Source organism: Mercurialis annua, linkage group LG3, assembly GCF_937616625.2.
Source record: "Mercurialis annua linkage group LG3, ddMerAnnu1.2, whole genome shotgun sequence".
NCBI classification, from domain to species: Eukaryota; Viridiplantae; Streptophyta; class Magnoliopsida; order Malpighiales; family Euphorbiaceae; genus Mercurialis; species Mercurialis annua.
In genome coordinates this window covers 75973851-75990646 of record NC_065572.1, presented here as the reverse complement: position 1 = coordinate 75990646, position 16796 = coordinate 75973851, and the positions used below count along the sequence as shown (strand labels likewise).

The following is a 16796-nucleotide window of genomic DNA, read 5'->3' as shown; positions in this document are numbered from 1 at the left end:
TGCCAAAATTGTGAAGTCTCGAACGAGACTTCCAATTCTCGTCCAACACCGAACCAAACCAGGTCTCGTTTGAGACCTTTGGTTCAAACGAGGCCTGGTTCAACCCAATACTGGTCGAACCACGCCCAACCCGGACTTGAATCAAACCAAACTCGAATTAAATCACAAAACAAATTTTAATTATGTAAACGACTAAAAATGTTATCGGAACTCGCAACTTAAATTTTAAGTTTTTACGGGATATTACAGTGATACATTTCTGATACATAATTTATACGTGTTTAAAAAGACTATTGTCAAATTACGTTGGAAATTGAAAAATTATCAAACATATAATTTGATACATCTCTGATACATATACGATACATATTTAATACATCGCTGACACATTTTTGATTTGTCAAGTTCTATAGTTTCAAGGACTGCCATCATTGGAGTATTATTTGTAGAGTGGATACAAATCTGATATATTCAAATACATCATCGTCAAATTCTATAAAAAAAAAATATAAACATGATGGACACATTTTACGCTTTGGTTACCGGCGAACGCTTCAAAAGGCGACCCTTTCGAGTTTCCGGCTCTTTCCTAGATTGAAGTTGGCCTTTCGTCGCCCTACCAAACGAAAGAAGTCACTATCAAGCAGCTTGCCCTACTGAAGTAGAAAAGGTGCGCTCCGCCCGGTGACTAAGAAAGAAATGGGTTTGCGCTTGAATTGAAGTGATGAGGTCGCAAAGAGGGAAGTAGGGCTCCTATTGACTAAAGGTTGGTTCTGCGGAGCGCTCGTTAACCTTACTGTTCTCTCTGCTGGGGCCCCCTATTGCTCTAGCCATAAGCTATGGCAGCTCCAGCTGGCAACCACAGGGGCCCGCCCTGCGAGGCCAGAGTGGGCTCCGCAGTCAGCCCCCATTCGAATTTCGGGGGTCTTTCGCTTTTGCCAGATCTAGAGAGATACTACGAGTCCTCCGTCCCAGATTCCATCGCCGCGGCCATGCTACCTCGATGGATCATCGTATTTTCAATGCTCGGTCTAAGCAAGTTCATCTTTTAAGTTAAGTTAGTTAGGTGGCTCTTATCTTTTCTTTTGACCGCCCTTCGCCAGTGTGACAAAACAAGCGATTGCTTTGATAAGTTTAGTTATTACAAAAGGGCTGTAGTTGCCACTTTAAGACTCTATCAGCTTCTTTTGTGAGAGCAAGGGATCACCCAACGAATAGACGAGCTCAAAGGAGGTAGGAGAGAGGGAGGCAAAAACCATGCTTTCAGAGAAGTTGCGGTCCGAATCTTATCTGAACTGCGAGAATAACTGACTAAGCCGTGCCATAAGGCCCATTCTCCAACTCCAAACGGGACGGGGCCAAGCCTTTAGGTTGTTTAAGGAGGTTGGGTGACAGATCGGCCATAGGAGTACTCCGGGATATAAACCAGGGCATGTATTTAATAGATACATTGCTGATACATAATTTATACACGATAGATATATTTTTAAATGTATTTAAATAGATACATGATAGATACATTTTTACTAAATTATACACTGTATATTTTTTTACATATATTTGTTTGTTACATCATTGATACATAATTATTTATTATAGTTAATTAATTATATATATGTATACTAATTAAAATAAATTTTTTTAGTGCTTTAATAGACTATATTTAATTAGTTGCTGCATAAATAATTTAAATTATTTTATATATATTTTAGATAAATTATTTTAGATGAATTTAAATATATTTTAAATTAGTTGCTATATAAATTATTTATCTTATTTAAAAAACAAAAAAAATATATAAGGTCATTCTAGTGCACTGTTCATGGCGCATAACAGTGCACCAATTGGTGCATTGTTCACGCGTCAGCGGGCTTGACGCACTGCTGACGTCAGCAAGGTGGTATTTATGAAATATTTGTGGTGCGTGTGTAATAAGTCTTTTTTTTTTGTAAAGTTTGAAAATGGTAGGCTCCTTTCTTGTATTTTTGTGATATTCTCCATTTAATTTATAAACATATGTTTATTTTTTTTAATTAGAATAATATTTTATAATTTTGGTAATTTTTAGTGTTCAAAAAATTAAGAAATTTCTGTTTTTTATTTAAATTATATATATATATATATATATATATATATATATATATATATATATATATATATATATATATATATATATATATATATATATATATATATATACACACTGCTAATATATATTTTTTAAAATAAATTTTACATTGATTTTATAAACACTTATGAACATATAAAAGGTTTAAAATTCTATAATAATTGTTGGGAAAGTTCCTTTTTAACAAAAAATGAAGCTAATCAAAAGCAATTCAACCTATTTAATATAACAATTAAATATTTAATATATATATATATATATATATATATAAATTTATATAATATCCATATTAATTAAATAAAATTTATTCAAAATTTTAGACCTATATAATAATTTTAGATTTTTTAGATTAAAAAGTTTAATTGACTAAAAATAAAATATAAGGAGGTAAATGATACAGATAACAATTAAAGAGATTTTATTTCAAAAAATTAATTAAAGAGATTTTATTTCAAAAAATTAATTAAAGAGATTCATTTTAGTTAATTTACAGTCTAATTGATATCTTTTTTAATTATTGCTTTTGTTCTCATACAGATTATAATATTGAAACTTGAAAGTAACGACATAGCAAGAGGTAAAATAGTGTATTTTTGTCAAATTTTGCCAACGGAAATAGAGAGAGTATATTAAAAAGGAGAGGACAGAAAAAGGATAAAATTTAAGGATATTGTGGTCAATATCAAGAAATCATGGAGTGCGAAAATCGATACCCTATGTATGAACATGAGCGAGAGTTTTGGTCTGACGTTGCATAAGACTAAGCCTCTTCGAGTTGTACCTTATCGCTAGCTTTCATTTAAGCTATACTATATTACTACTTTCAGCTATGCTTTGCTGCTATCCACTTCTTTTTTTTTTTTTTTTTACCAAAGATAGAATTCATTGATGAAGAGTAAATTACATTGGAAAGTCATATAATAAAGTTAATATATGATCTTTCAATTTTGATCTAAAATACTAACAAACAACTCAAGATACAAGTAAAAAATAAATCGAAATTAGACAAATCTAGACATCGATTCCGCATAAAAGGACCGAACGAGAACTTAAGAGCGAAGTTCTGTTGGAGCGGGTCTTCGATTTGTCCTTCCGATTTGACCGATAAACCGCTTGATCTGTTGAAGCTAAGTATTTCGATCCTCATTTTCAAAGAAGTTCTAAAAAGTTAGAACAATACCCATTCAAAAATCTTAGATCTACAAAAAATTGACTATGAAGCTTGAACAATCACTTGAGATTTTTGATAGATCTAAGAAAACACACCATAAAAACATAAAAACATAAACTTTCAAGCATAAAAAACACTAAAATCCATACCGTAAGAACTATTAAACGAATAAATTTATTGAAATAAAGTTTAAGTCCATAAAATAGTAAACTTTTATGGGCGGAGAGGAGGCGATTTCCGATTGAGATCGGAAAATCACCTCCTCCCACCCTTGAAGAGATGAAGTAGAGAGGAAGTTGTTTAGAGAGGAAGGAGAGAATTCTTTTTGCTATCCACTTCTAAACAATACTTATGTTAAGAATGTATTTGCAAAAATTATGTTTAATAACAGAAAGATATTACACGATTTGCGCATGGTTATTTTTTTAGCATTGAAATGCTTACCAAATTACTAGAAATTCTCATGACACGTGGCGTTATTAAATGTTGTATCCAATCAATAAATATCACATTAATTAATGATATTTTAATTAGAATTAAATACACTTTATCGATTGGATACAACATTTAATAACGCCACGTGTCATGTATTTAATGGATAGTTCATAATCTTACGTGACGAACTAGGTTCATACAAGAATTTCTCCCTGATTAGTGATAATCAAGCCGTAATTTAATGTTGCGGGCTGGTGGCCCCCAGACATAAAACGAAAAATATTTTATCTAGGGACACAAAATGAAAAATATAAAATGAAATGTAGAATACAAATATCAAAAACCCTGCGATATTCATAACATGAAATACTTCACGACAATCTGAGTCATTGAAGTAGCAAGCTAATATGCACTTGACATTGAAAACAACTAGTGTAGTTAAGATTCATGAACATAATTATAGCTTGAACTTTTAAATTGAATCTCTTTTACGCCTTAGGGAGTCGATTATTATACTCAAGGATGCAATTAAAAATAAAATATAACACTGAAATAGATCTAATGCTATGTGATAATGTTGTGGGAGTATCTTTGTTCACATAAATACTTTCTCACCAAACCTTTCACAATATGGAGCACGTCTTCTATTCCGATTAGTTGTTCAGAACTTTTAAAACAAACATGAAAACTCATATATTTCATCACGACCATGTGTGCCGCTTTAGACCTAAAATTACTTTTTTAAATGTGACCTTTTTCTACAAATCATCCTCTTTTATCATTTCTTCTCTTTTTTCACCGCTTTTTTAATTTCTATATATGTATAGCTTTTCTTAGATAAGCAGATGTTTACTTAGATTTGCCATAATCAATTGAAGAGTTAAAGCTGCAGTTTCCATTAGTAAATTCTGACTATAAAATAATTGCCTATTTTTTTCTCTTCATCAAGTTTAAGATCCAATGAATGAACAACAACATGTTACATGTTTATTTGAGCAAAATTAGGCTAAACTCATGTTGGGATCCATATACTATACATTTGTAACTAATTAGTCTTTGAAAATCTATTTTAGTTGTTATAATCCTTGTAAATCTATTAGTTTGTTAAGTGAGCCCCGTTTTAAGAGTCTGCTAGTTGCATATGCTCACTGTCCTGCAATTGATGGTAATATGAAAGTGTATGACTTGGTAAGAGTCTAGCCAAAGCCTCCGTTGTAACTTGTAACTAACATTTTCTCTTACAAATTTTCTAACCTTGAAGTATAAGTGGAAGTCTCTGGTTCAAATCCAACTGAAACATTTTTATAATAAGTTTTTCATAGTCTAATTATCTTAAAGTATTCAGTATCTTAAAACATTTTTGTGATAAGTTTTCATCTCTTTAAAGTGTTCTATGACGATTTTTTTTTATTTTGAATATTTAACAAATCAATAATATGATATAATATTTAAAATAAAAATTAAAAACAATTTTAACCAATTAAAATGAAATAATAAAACATATCAGATAAAATAGAAAAAGCTAAACACTATCTTCTTCACTATTGGTTCCAAATAAAAAAACTAATATTTCAATTGTACTATCATTTGTTTGAATTATTTCTTAAATTAGTCTATAATTCTCTAATGCTTTATAATTATACACACATTTTAATGATCACGACCAATGAATATAGCACCTAGTTATCGCTTTATTCTCTACTTAAAAAAAGATCTCATTTTAGAGTGGGAGTTGCATTTAATTAATTAAAAAATATCTAATTATCTCTATCTGTTTAAACATTAATTTTAAAAAAAACTTCATACATATGAAAAATTTATGAGAAGATAACAAAAATACCTCAAAAAAGACCTCCTTTTTCATCAGATACAATTTGTTTGCCATTCATTACAACTGTACCACGTTTTTCAAAATAATTTCATCAATACCATGTTTTTGCCCTTCATTACAATTGCTGACGCGTTAGGCACCTGCTCATTTGAAAAGAATGACCCGGGTGGTGCACCTGCTCACTTGTGTCTTTATTTTTTTTAATAAAAATAATAATTTATTTATATAACTATTAACTTAAAATATATCAAAAATTTATCTATATAAATCTTAAAAATATTGTTAATTTTAATTTTTAAAAACATAAAAATATTTTACAAATATACAAATGATACAATTTTAAAAAATACAATTTCATAAATTATTTATTAAATATATAATTTACTCATACCGAATATGGGTCCGAAGTACACATAATTTATTTATCATGTATAATTAGAGATGTGTCTATTAAATGTGTGTGTGTGTGTGTATATATATATATATATATATATATATATACATCATTTATTTATAGCATAAATTACAAACTAATCATAAATATATTGGAAGTGTATTAAAAATATATCGGATATGTATCTAATGTCTATTAAAAATATAAAAATTATGTATTGGAGATGTATCAAAAATATACCGAAAATATATCTAATATACAGCTTTGATACATATTATATACAACTTAAAAAATAAAAATATATCTATCATGGATAAATTATGTAGTTAAAAATATATTTAACTTGTATAAATTATGTATCAACAATGTATCTATAATGTATAAATTATGTATCAGAAATGTATAAATATAAAAATAAACTAATCGAATTAGTCGATTGATTCAATTAAATCGATAAAAATAAAAGATAATAATTAATTCGGTTAATTAAACTCCAATTTTACCGCATCTAATTAACTTTCTCGATTCAAGATTTTGGAAAAGAGAAATTAACCCACTTAGGCGTCGTTTAAGTATTTATATTTTTAAATAATAAATCAATAATTATTTAATATATCTAAGATGTATCAGAGATGTAATAAATATGTATAAAAATATATGTAATAAAAATAAAAATAAAAAGTATAAAAAACAAGGAAAAAAAATTAAACGGTTGAATATATATCAAATAATGTATCAGAATGTATCACGTACGTATCAACTATGTATCAATATATTTGAGGGGTAATAAATGGTCTTTCATTAGAAAGTTTCAATATACTTGCAGTGAATTAAAACATCAATTACTACTAAAGTACCAATTCTAATTAGTGTAATAACCCACCTTCTTCCTCAACTCTTCTTCTAACAATCACTCGTTTTTTTTATCTTTTTCTTTCAATTTTAAAAAATGCATTCTTTCCCTCATTTTCAAGAATCAAACAGAGAAGTCAAAAAAATTCTAATCATATGAATTAATCAAAAAACTTCCTACATAGCTACATAGGCAATGAAAACAAACCCACTAAAAATCTAAAAAGTTCTGGGTATATTAATGATAAAAAAAAAGGCTAGATCTGTTTCTCCGCTTCTTGTTGTACAAAAGTAATCAAATAACTTCCTACATTATTTATTTTAAAATTGATTAAGTAACTCCGGTGATGCTGAAACTGAATTTTCCGGCGCACTACTAATTAAAACTCGTCGTTTTCGTCTTGTGAATTCAATAATAACTTTTTCTTTTCCGCTTCTTGTTGCGGAGGCGGCGACGACGGCTAAAGCTTTAGCTCTGGTTTGAATGCCGACTCTAGCCATTTCCATCATGAAATTCTCTTTAATGCAGTGATTGAAAAGGATTTTAATGGTGGGAATTTGGATTTAAGATGTAAGAAGAAGAAAGAAGGAAGTGAGGGTAAAAAGGACGAATATAAAAAATTGCAGATAAGGAAGGGGAAATCATAAATGATATGCGTGTCCCTATTCTATTATAATGGTGCTAATGAAAGAATAGTGATAATTATGTTATCCATGTAAACTTTTAAAAAGAAATTGTAAAGTGTGAAAAAGAGAGTTCATATTGTGGTTTTTTTGTTATTTTCTCAAAATTTATTATTAATTTTGTTATTTGAAATTTATAAGAATGTCCATTTGGTCTAAATATTTTATTTAAGTTAAATAGGAGTATCTGTTAGTAACAATTTTTAAAAGTTAAATGATTTTTTTTATCTAAGTTTAAAATTCATGATAACATTCATTTGGTCCTCTTAATTATATAAGTATATATTTTTCGTGAGAGAAAGTAAGAATTAGCGGTTAAAAAAGGGTTCGATTCACAAAGCAATAAACTAATAAAGACTAGAATAAGTGAAATAAATTTCCAGAAACTAGTTAATTAGAAACCGGATGGACTAACCAGGAAAAAAAACAGGCCTGTAAGAACTTAGAATTCAAGTTTTAATAAAACATTTCTCCACTAAGGTAGGTATGCAAGGACAATACCAAGCCATTTTATTACTTGTACATATCTTCAAATAAAGTAGATTCTAATATCAAGCTTGTGAAAGGTGAAATAGGAATTGAGCTTGCATTTGATATTTCGTAGATCTTGAAAGTAACTTGGGTACAATTTATAAGTTAATACTTAATCAATTGGTCCGTATGATTGAAACAAAACAAATGTATAGGCTGATTGTTTACTTTCGCCATTTTGTCACTGATTTTCAGGACACTATTAAACTACAGTCGACTCTCTAATAATTAATACTCAATAAATTAATAATTTTAATAATTAATCAAATTTCAAGAATCCAATTTCAATATTACGTCTTATAAAGTATTCTATAAATTAATAATTCTAATAATTAATAAATTTTTAATCCACCATATATATTAATTATTAGAGGGTCGACTATAAGTTTAGTGCTTTCACAGCAGAAATAGCGTTTAAGGAAAACAGAAGTAAGAGAAAACAAAACTAATGGCAATGGAAAAAAGAGTCACAAAAATGAAAGCATAATATTTGTGTGTTCAATTAAATAGAAATATTAATTAAAATAAAATGATGAAAATAATAGGATAAACAAAAATTGACTGCAACTGAAGAAAGAGTCATAAAAATGAAGGCATTGCATTTATGTGTTTAATGACACTAAAATGTAAACTTAAATGAAAAAAAGAAAATACTTAGAGAACCACTTGATGTAATTTCTTTGAGCAACCGTTTCGAATATTTAAATTTCGTTAGTTTCAAGAGTCCACATGTCTGATTTAAGGAGTGTCACTTGTCTAAATTGTGTTAAGAGTTATTTAACAGCTCAGAATTATAGCATTGTATAAATTTTATCTAGCAAATAATTTTTCTAATTCTACATATGAATTACAACATGGATTGCAAGTCTTTTCAGAAATATTTGGCTCCTCAACTATACCGTGGACAGAAATTTTGGAATATGGCAGATTAGTATTTTGGAATATTGTACAATTGTAGACCTGAAAGATAAATGGCGGAACATTTGTAAAAAGTAAGATCAGGCATTATTGGCTAAACTTAATAAATTCTATTCTTTTTTTGTTGAGTATTAAAAATTGTGTCGCTATGTGGTATTTGTTAAATTCCATCTTAAAACCAATTGGTATTAAGTGAAGGTGTCCAACTAATATTTAAACACATGTCCATTCACACAAACAACCAATATGAGCTAAGTAACCAATCCCCCCCTTACGCGCAACTCACGTGGGCCGGGCCAAATTCAAATTGTGTGAATGGACAAGGCTCTGATACCATGTTAGATTCCATCTTAAAACAAATTGGTATTAAGTGGAGGTGCTCAACTAATATTTAAACACATGTCCATTCACACACACAACTAATGTGGGATTTCCCACTTCTAACAGTATTTTGATAAGAGTGCTGATATTATTATGTGGATTAGGCGATGATGGCCAACATGGAATTGGTTTGATTTTTTACTGATTATACAGATTTTGAGTATAGGCACATGTTTTGATATTTTTGTGTAATTAGTGCTCTTTGATTTGGAGCTTTCAATATAATCTCGGTATTTTTTACCAAAAAAAATGAGTCTCTCATCAAAATGTCATGATTTGAATGGGCTTAAAAGTGAGCTTTGGTGGCAATGAGTTAGTATTGGATGATGAAATATGTACATACATTATCCAATCCTATTATTACGCGCAAGAAACATCCACATCAAATATGTAAGTAGTAGGAAACTACTAAGTCTCTAATTTGGTTTCACTTCACAACTAACTGCACTAACTGCTAACTGCTAACTTTTTCATATTACAAGAATGGCAAAGCTTTGTCCTTTCTTGCCGTACTAGTCAAAAACATTAAGTACGGAACGCTTGTAATAACTTATATGGAAAAACTCCATAATGACGCATCTTCCGCATCCTCTTCCCTGCTATCGGCAAGGCATGGAGGCGGAGACAGTAGCATTGCTTTGGCCATATCCGTTAGCAGTTGTGGCATTCCAAAAACTGCGTCTTCGTCCATATAAAACACATTTTCCGAGTTATGTTTCGACCCATCCTCTGCCGCTGGCCCAAACGCCTTTGCTGCTTCCGCCGCCGCCTTTTGAATATCTTTGGCATCGCTGGAAGCTGGGATTGGCAGCCGCCATAATGAGTCGGCAAAATTCAAGCAAGCAGACCGTCCTCTAAGTGCTAAAGCCGCAACATCATGCGCCCGAGCAGCCATTTCGGCGGTGGCGAAAGTGCCTAACCAAATCCTTGATTTCTTGTTAGGTTCTCTAACTTCGCAAACCCATTTCGTGGAATTCCTGCGACGGACTCCGCGGTAAACAGGATGTCTAGTCTCGGTAAACTTCTTTCGGCCGGCACGCTTCTTGGGATAGCTGGAAGCCAAGATGGGTTCTTCATCAGAAAACTGAGGAGTAGTAGATGAAGAAGGATGAGAAAGTGGAGAGGATACTAAATTAGGAAAGTCAAATGAAAAAGAATGAAATTCGAAAGGAAGTGGGTCAGAGAAGATATCCATTTTGAATATGGTGTTGGTGAATGGATAATTTGAAAATACATATATATATATATATATATATGATGAGAAAACACGGAGAAGAGTGGTGATAAGGAGCCAGGCTGGTTATCCCACGCTATTTACTCATACCAATACCAATACCAATACCAGCTGTTTTCACTGGGGACACAACATTCATGGCCTTACTTGACCTTCCTCTTTTGTCTTCTACTATTTGACTTCCAAATTCATTTTCAAATATGTCAAAATCATCAAATTATACTATTCTCACACCAGTTCTTTATTTTATTTATAAACAAAATACCTGTCTTTAGCTGCGGGTCAACAGTCATTGTCATTTGTCAGCACACAATTTCAGTTTTTTCCGTTTCTATTACGAGTAACAACACCTCAAATGTCTCAAATCATGGCCTTTTTTTCCCCAATCCTACTTTTACATTGAATTAGGGCCAACTGCACGTCTCTGCACTTAAAATATAAGTAACTAAGTACTTAGTAACTTACATATTCATACTAAGACTTAAGAGACACTATTTTAATATTTAAAATTAATAATTTTTTATTTGTATACTATTTATCCTGATTGGAAAAATTAATATACTCGAACACCTTCATATCTGCCAAAAATTAAATATTTTAAATTCTTAGATTTTTATCAACAAACTAAATTATGACAAATTAATTGAATTTTCTTACTGAAAGCTGCTAAATGAATAATTAGCCAAGTCCGGTTCATTTATAGAGGATGGTAAAGGTTCATTTCAATCCTCTCTTTTTTTAATCCCACGAAAGAATTTGTGTTTAAAATATATAACTAATGATGGATCGAAGATGATATCAAAATACTTAAATCAAGTGTATGCCGAGAACTTAGTAAGTTGATGTAATAATTTCTGATTTTGAAGTTCTTTTATTTTATTTTGTTAATGAACTTTAAAATTTTAAATAATTTATTTTTAATATAAAATATAAAATTTATTGATTTGTAAATTCAACATAAATAATATTTGAAAGGTTAATAGTTGAAATTTAAAACTTATGTTAAAATTGAAAAACTGCAAATCTAAATTTAAAAATTGTTATAAAAGTCGAAATTTATAAGTGACTAGAGCTTTAAAACTTAGGAGCATAACTTTTTAACATTGAGAGAAGCGGTCTAGTGGCGAATATATATGTGTTTAACTTTTAGTTCATCTCTAACCTTTCAATTTTTCAAAGGTTATAATTTAACTTTCTTTTAATTCTTAAATTTATTACAAAATTTATCTATTGTTTACGTGCGCTCGGATTGAAGTCCATCATCAATGAGGAGATGTGAAACTGATTGGACTTGGATATAGCGACCATTGCAAACAGAAAATTATTATTTAAAGGTAAAACATAATCAAATAAGTTTTCAATACAATTTATGAAAAAATATAATTAGTTATCCAATTTTTTTTTGATACACGGTATATAAGGTGTCCTGAACAGGTTCCAACTATAAGACGGGACCTTTAAACCTTCCATATTCAGACTAATCCCCACTCAAGCCGGATAGGTCCCTTGCGGGAGGCAAAACTCTGACCCCAAATTTTAAACGGTTACATACATGAATACGGTTCGAACCCGCGAACTCACTTAAGTAAGAAGAGTGCCTTACCAACTCCTCTACATCTTGGAATTTATTTATTTATTTTTTAATTTAACCATGAGATGTTCTGGATTGTATTAATTATGAGATGACACGTTCAAATTTTCCATGTTTAAACTAATTTCAATTTGAGCCGGATAAGTCTCTTGCGAAAGACAGAGTTTTATTTCCAAACTCTAAGCAACTGCATATATAAGTACGATTTGAACATGCAACCTCATTTAAGCTAGAAAAACGTATTAACTATTCACCAGCGTTTTGGAAATATTATTTACTCAATTTATTAGTCACTAGCAATTGAAAGTAAACATGTATGAACAGGCTTTAATTTTTTTAAAGGAAACGGGGATGATTTTATTACATTACAATAAAATCAGAAATTACAACTACGCAATTAAAGTTATGAATAGGCCAACCCCATCTAGAGATCCCTGTACTTTACATTTTTTTTTTTCCGTAGGTCCTTATACTTCATTTTTGTATTATATGATCCCTCTACTTACCTATTTTTATTTTTCAGGTCCTTTTTGAATTTTTTTCAATCATTTTGTGTGACAGGAGGAAAAAAAGATTGTAAGTATAGGGATTGAAGGAAAAAATAATTGTAAGTAGAAGGACTGGAAAAAACTCAAAAAGGACCTGAAAATCAAAAATAGGTAAGTAGAAGGACCATATAATCCAAAAATGAAGTATAAGGACCTACGAAAAAAAAGGTGTAAAGTACAGGGACCTGTAGATGGGTTAAGCCTTATGAATAATTCTATGAGAAATAAAATCAACACCATGTTGTAATCTCATTTATAACTAAACTATGCGCTAACATATTTCCGGTTCTATGAACATGTATTGACAGACTTAAGTTGTTAAGTTTTGAAGATTAACTTGACAAATCATTTAATTGTCTTACTAAAAAAAATGAATGCTAGTAATAACCTTAAGAAACTGTTTCATGAAAAATTGCCTCTCCATTTGATTTTTACGACACGGAACATTTAATTGTGTAGTTTAAAAATAAAGATAATTATAATGAATAGAATTATGATAAGTTATGTTAATACTACTATAAGATTTCGATGAATCTTCGAAGATAATTAAGGCAGGAAAGTTGTTAGGGTGAGGTGACAGAGAACCAAATAGCGCCTGACGTCACTCGATCCCAAAACACGGTTAGTTAATCCAACTGCCCAGCAGTTAGAGTGTAGCCGCGTAGACCACGTGCGTTTTTATGCCCTCCCTCTCTTTTAGTAACAGTAGGCCACACCACCACAGCACTCACTATTACTGAATTGGGTCCCACCGCTAACTCCCATACTCAATTCATTGGACTCCACAAGTCAGCAATGCAAAAGTTAGCGCTACTCTACGGATTTCCTTTTCTCTTCCCAACACTCTAATACACAAGTCTCAAATTCCAAACTAGAATAAATTTGTTTCTCCATTTACAAGTTTTTCTAAATTTACCTCTGCTCATAGTTACATCTTCTCATATAATGAATCAAATTTTAATTAATTAATCAATATTAATAGGATTATATTAGCTTTTATTCTCACTATGTTTAACAAAAAAAACACCTTTTATAAATTTATATGTAAGCAAACACGATCAACACCCTGGATCAACAGAATTAGCGGTAGCTATAGAAAATTCATTAGTTTTATTTGTTACAAAAAAATTACCGAACTTAGCATTATATTAGGACACGTCACTGTGGTAGATTCAATTAAATTTTATTACAAAAAAATTATTGAACTTATCGTAAATTAAAAAAAGATCACTGAGTTATATTCGTTTTTGTAATTACAACTTGCCACGTAAGCAAAAACGGTGAGTTTAATTGTGACGGTGAATTTTATACAGGTGACCTGCCGCTGTAACAAAATGCTAAATTCAATAAACTTTTTGTAACAAATGAAATATAGTAATTTTTTTTATAATTGCCGGTAACACCAATAATCCAGGGTGTTTAATGTCCATTGTTTAAAAAGACCATATTAATTTAATTTTTTCATTTTACCTTTATTAATGAAGTTCTTATAAATTATTTAGAATTATAGTAATTGATTTTGAAAAGAGAACGAGAGATAAGAGAAAGTTTATATCAATTGACACTAAAAATGATATATGAAGTTTAATCAAAGAAGTCAAAAAAATTCTAACCCTAGCCTCTTTTCTCTCCTCTTTTTTCTGAAAATACCCTAGCCGTCTATAGCTCTTTATTCGATTCTTCTTCGGCTGCCGTCAATGGTTTAGGTAATGCCGTTAACGGTAGCCATCTTTTCTTTTATGTTATTTTAATTTCATATAGTATAATAAATAGCCAAATTTTTTTCATTTTTTTCTTGAGGGATTAACATTTATCGACGAAGAGTAAATCCAATTCAAATTTTCATAAATCAAGAAGCGAAGATAGATTGGAAATCTTTCAACAACAAAGATGAAATCGTTCATGGGCTATAGTAGTTTCTTTATTGTTTTAGTATTGTATTTTATTTTGAGAATTCTATTTTGTCCTTTCTATATGAAGGGTTTGTTGTCCTTTCTATGTGAAAGGTTGTTGTCCTTTCTATGTGAAAGGTTGTTGTCCTTTCTATGTGAAAGGTTGTTGTCCCTTTTTTACGAAGGGTGTTCATGTGTTGGTTGTATGCGATGTCATAGCTGTAGTTTTTGATTTCATAAATCAGTTTGCAGGTGATGGTGAAGATTGAGTGAAGACGGCACTTTATTGGCGAAACAGTTAGATAATTTATTTTTTATTTTTGTAAGTAGATCGGCGAATCAGACAGCATGTTGTCTGTTCCATGTCAGGTCATCGGGTTTAATTTTTGAATTTTCCCGAATTTCTTACAAATGTAACTGTTTCATATTTGATTAATGAAGTTTGGTGAATTTTTTTTAAAAAAAGTTCTTAATCGAGACATGTAAAAATGGAAAAAGTCCCTTTTCGAACGAAAAAATTTTATTTAACCCTTTTTTAGCACTTCATATTGTCCAATGTGACAATTTTTTTTGTCCAATTTTCTTTTAAAATGCATAGCTAAAAAAAGTTATCGCTCTCTTTCTTTATTATCACTTGAGGCGGTACAATATAAATAAATACAAAAAAGAGCTAAATAGCATTATTTTTTAAATGGAAAATAGAAAATATGTGTTATCTTTTTATTTACGCAAAATGAACTTACCTACTCACAACTATAGGCACCATTTGGATTGAGAGAATTCGGATGATCAAAATCCAAGAATTTTACACAATCCATGGATTTGAATAAAATCCATCGTTTGGTATAATAAAAAGTGATTAGAATGGATGGATTGTTACAATCCACCATCCTCTAAAATTCTTCATTTTGATTTCCCACCTAGGAGGTTGGAAAGTTAAAATCCATCATTTTTTATACATGATGGACTATTAAAATATTTTATTCTTTCAAAATTATCCTTATAAATCCATTGATTTTTTTTGCTGCCAAGGAGAGGCCAAGGCCAAAAGATTAACAAATTCTACACAATCTAGGAATAGAAACACCAGCTAAATAATCCATGATGATCCTAGAGACTCTATTCGGCATAACGTCGTAGAGAATCAAACCAAGCAGGTGAGAAAAACCATAATTGGCCATCCAATCCGCACAACGATTTCCTTCTCTAAATGTATGGCGAAGTTGAACGTTCCAATTCCTTTTCAACAGGTTTTTAATAGCACCAAAAAGGCGTGCATTGACATTGATCCGGACTTCATCTTACATAAGCGTGTCAATCGCAACCTTGATATCCATTTCAAGAATCACATTCTGAAAGCCTTTATTCCAAGCAAACTTCTGCCCGTCAAGAGCACCCCATAATTCTGTTTGCAAGACTGAGCACCTCCATATAGCTCTACTATAGCCAAACATCCAAGTACCATCTCTATCTCTTGCAACACCACCTGAAGTAGCATTATTCACCGGCGAACGGACATCACCATCAGAATTCAGTTTGATCCAGCCAAGAGGAGGGAGATCCCAGCCTATAAAGGAGGTGGTCTTGGGAGTGAGCCCAGGATTTGCGAGCTGAAAAAAATGTTGAGCTTGAGAAGTGTATTCCACCATTGAAAGAATTGACTGCACCACTTCTCCGGAACTCTTCCTGTCTCCTTGAAAGATGAAACAATTACGGTGGTTCCAAAGACTCCAACACGTGATGTCGAATGTAATGCTCCACTGATCTGAATCTTGCGCAACTGATCCCTGCAAATTCCCAAACAACCAATTAGCAAACGGCAAACTAAAAAAGATACGATTAAAGTTAGTGTCAACTAATTTACGCCACACTTCCCTGGAAAAAATGCAAGAACGAAGGATGTGGTCGCCATCTTCCGAAAAGGCACCGCAAATAGCGCAAGAAGAGTCGTCAGTCATGTGGCGTCTATGACGTTCCTGGTTCTTGAGCAGCTTATTTTTTGCTGCCAGCCACAGAAAGGTCCTAACTCGATGAGCCCCAGGCCAATTCCAAACTGAATTCCAGTTAATGCCGCTATTATCACAAAAAATCAATTTCAAAATCCTTCGATCCAAACGGTGTTATAGTTTTTTTCTTGCCAAATATATCATAATCTATGAATTTTACCAATTTAATTTGTCATTTATTCAATATTTGTCAAACATAC

General features: G+C 31.0%; 1 protein-coding gene across 1 annotated transcript; it reads right to left on the bottom strand.

Annotated features, from left to right (window-relative positions):
• Window positions 1–9618: 9618 nt before the first annotated feature.
• LOC126674041 (dehydration-responsive element-binding protein 1B-like) lies at window positions 9619–10559 on the bottom strand. Its single transcript, XM_050368408.2, has one exon. It carries the CDS (start codon window positions 10518–10520, stop codon window positions 9876–9878), a length of 645 nt encoding a protein of 214 aa, XP_050224365.1. The 5' UTR covers window positions 10521–10559; the 3' UTR covers window positions 9619–9875.
• Between the last annotated feature and the right edge of the window lie 6237 nt (window positions 10560–16796).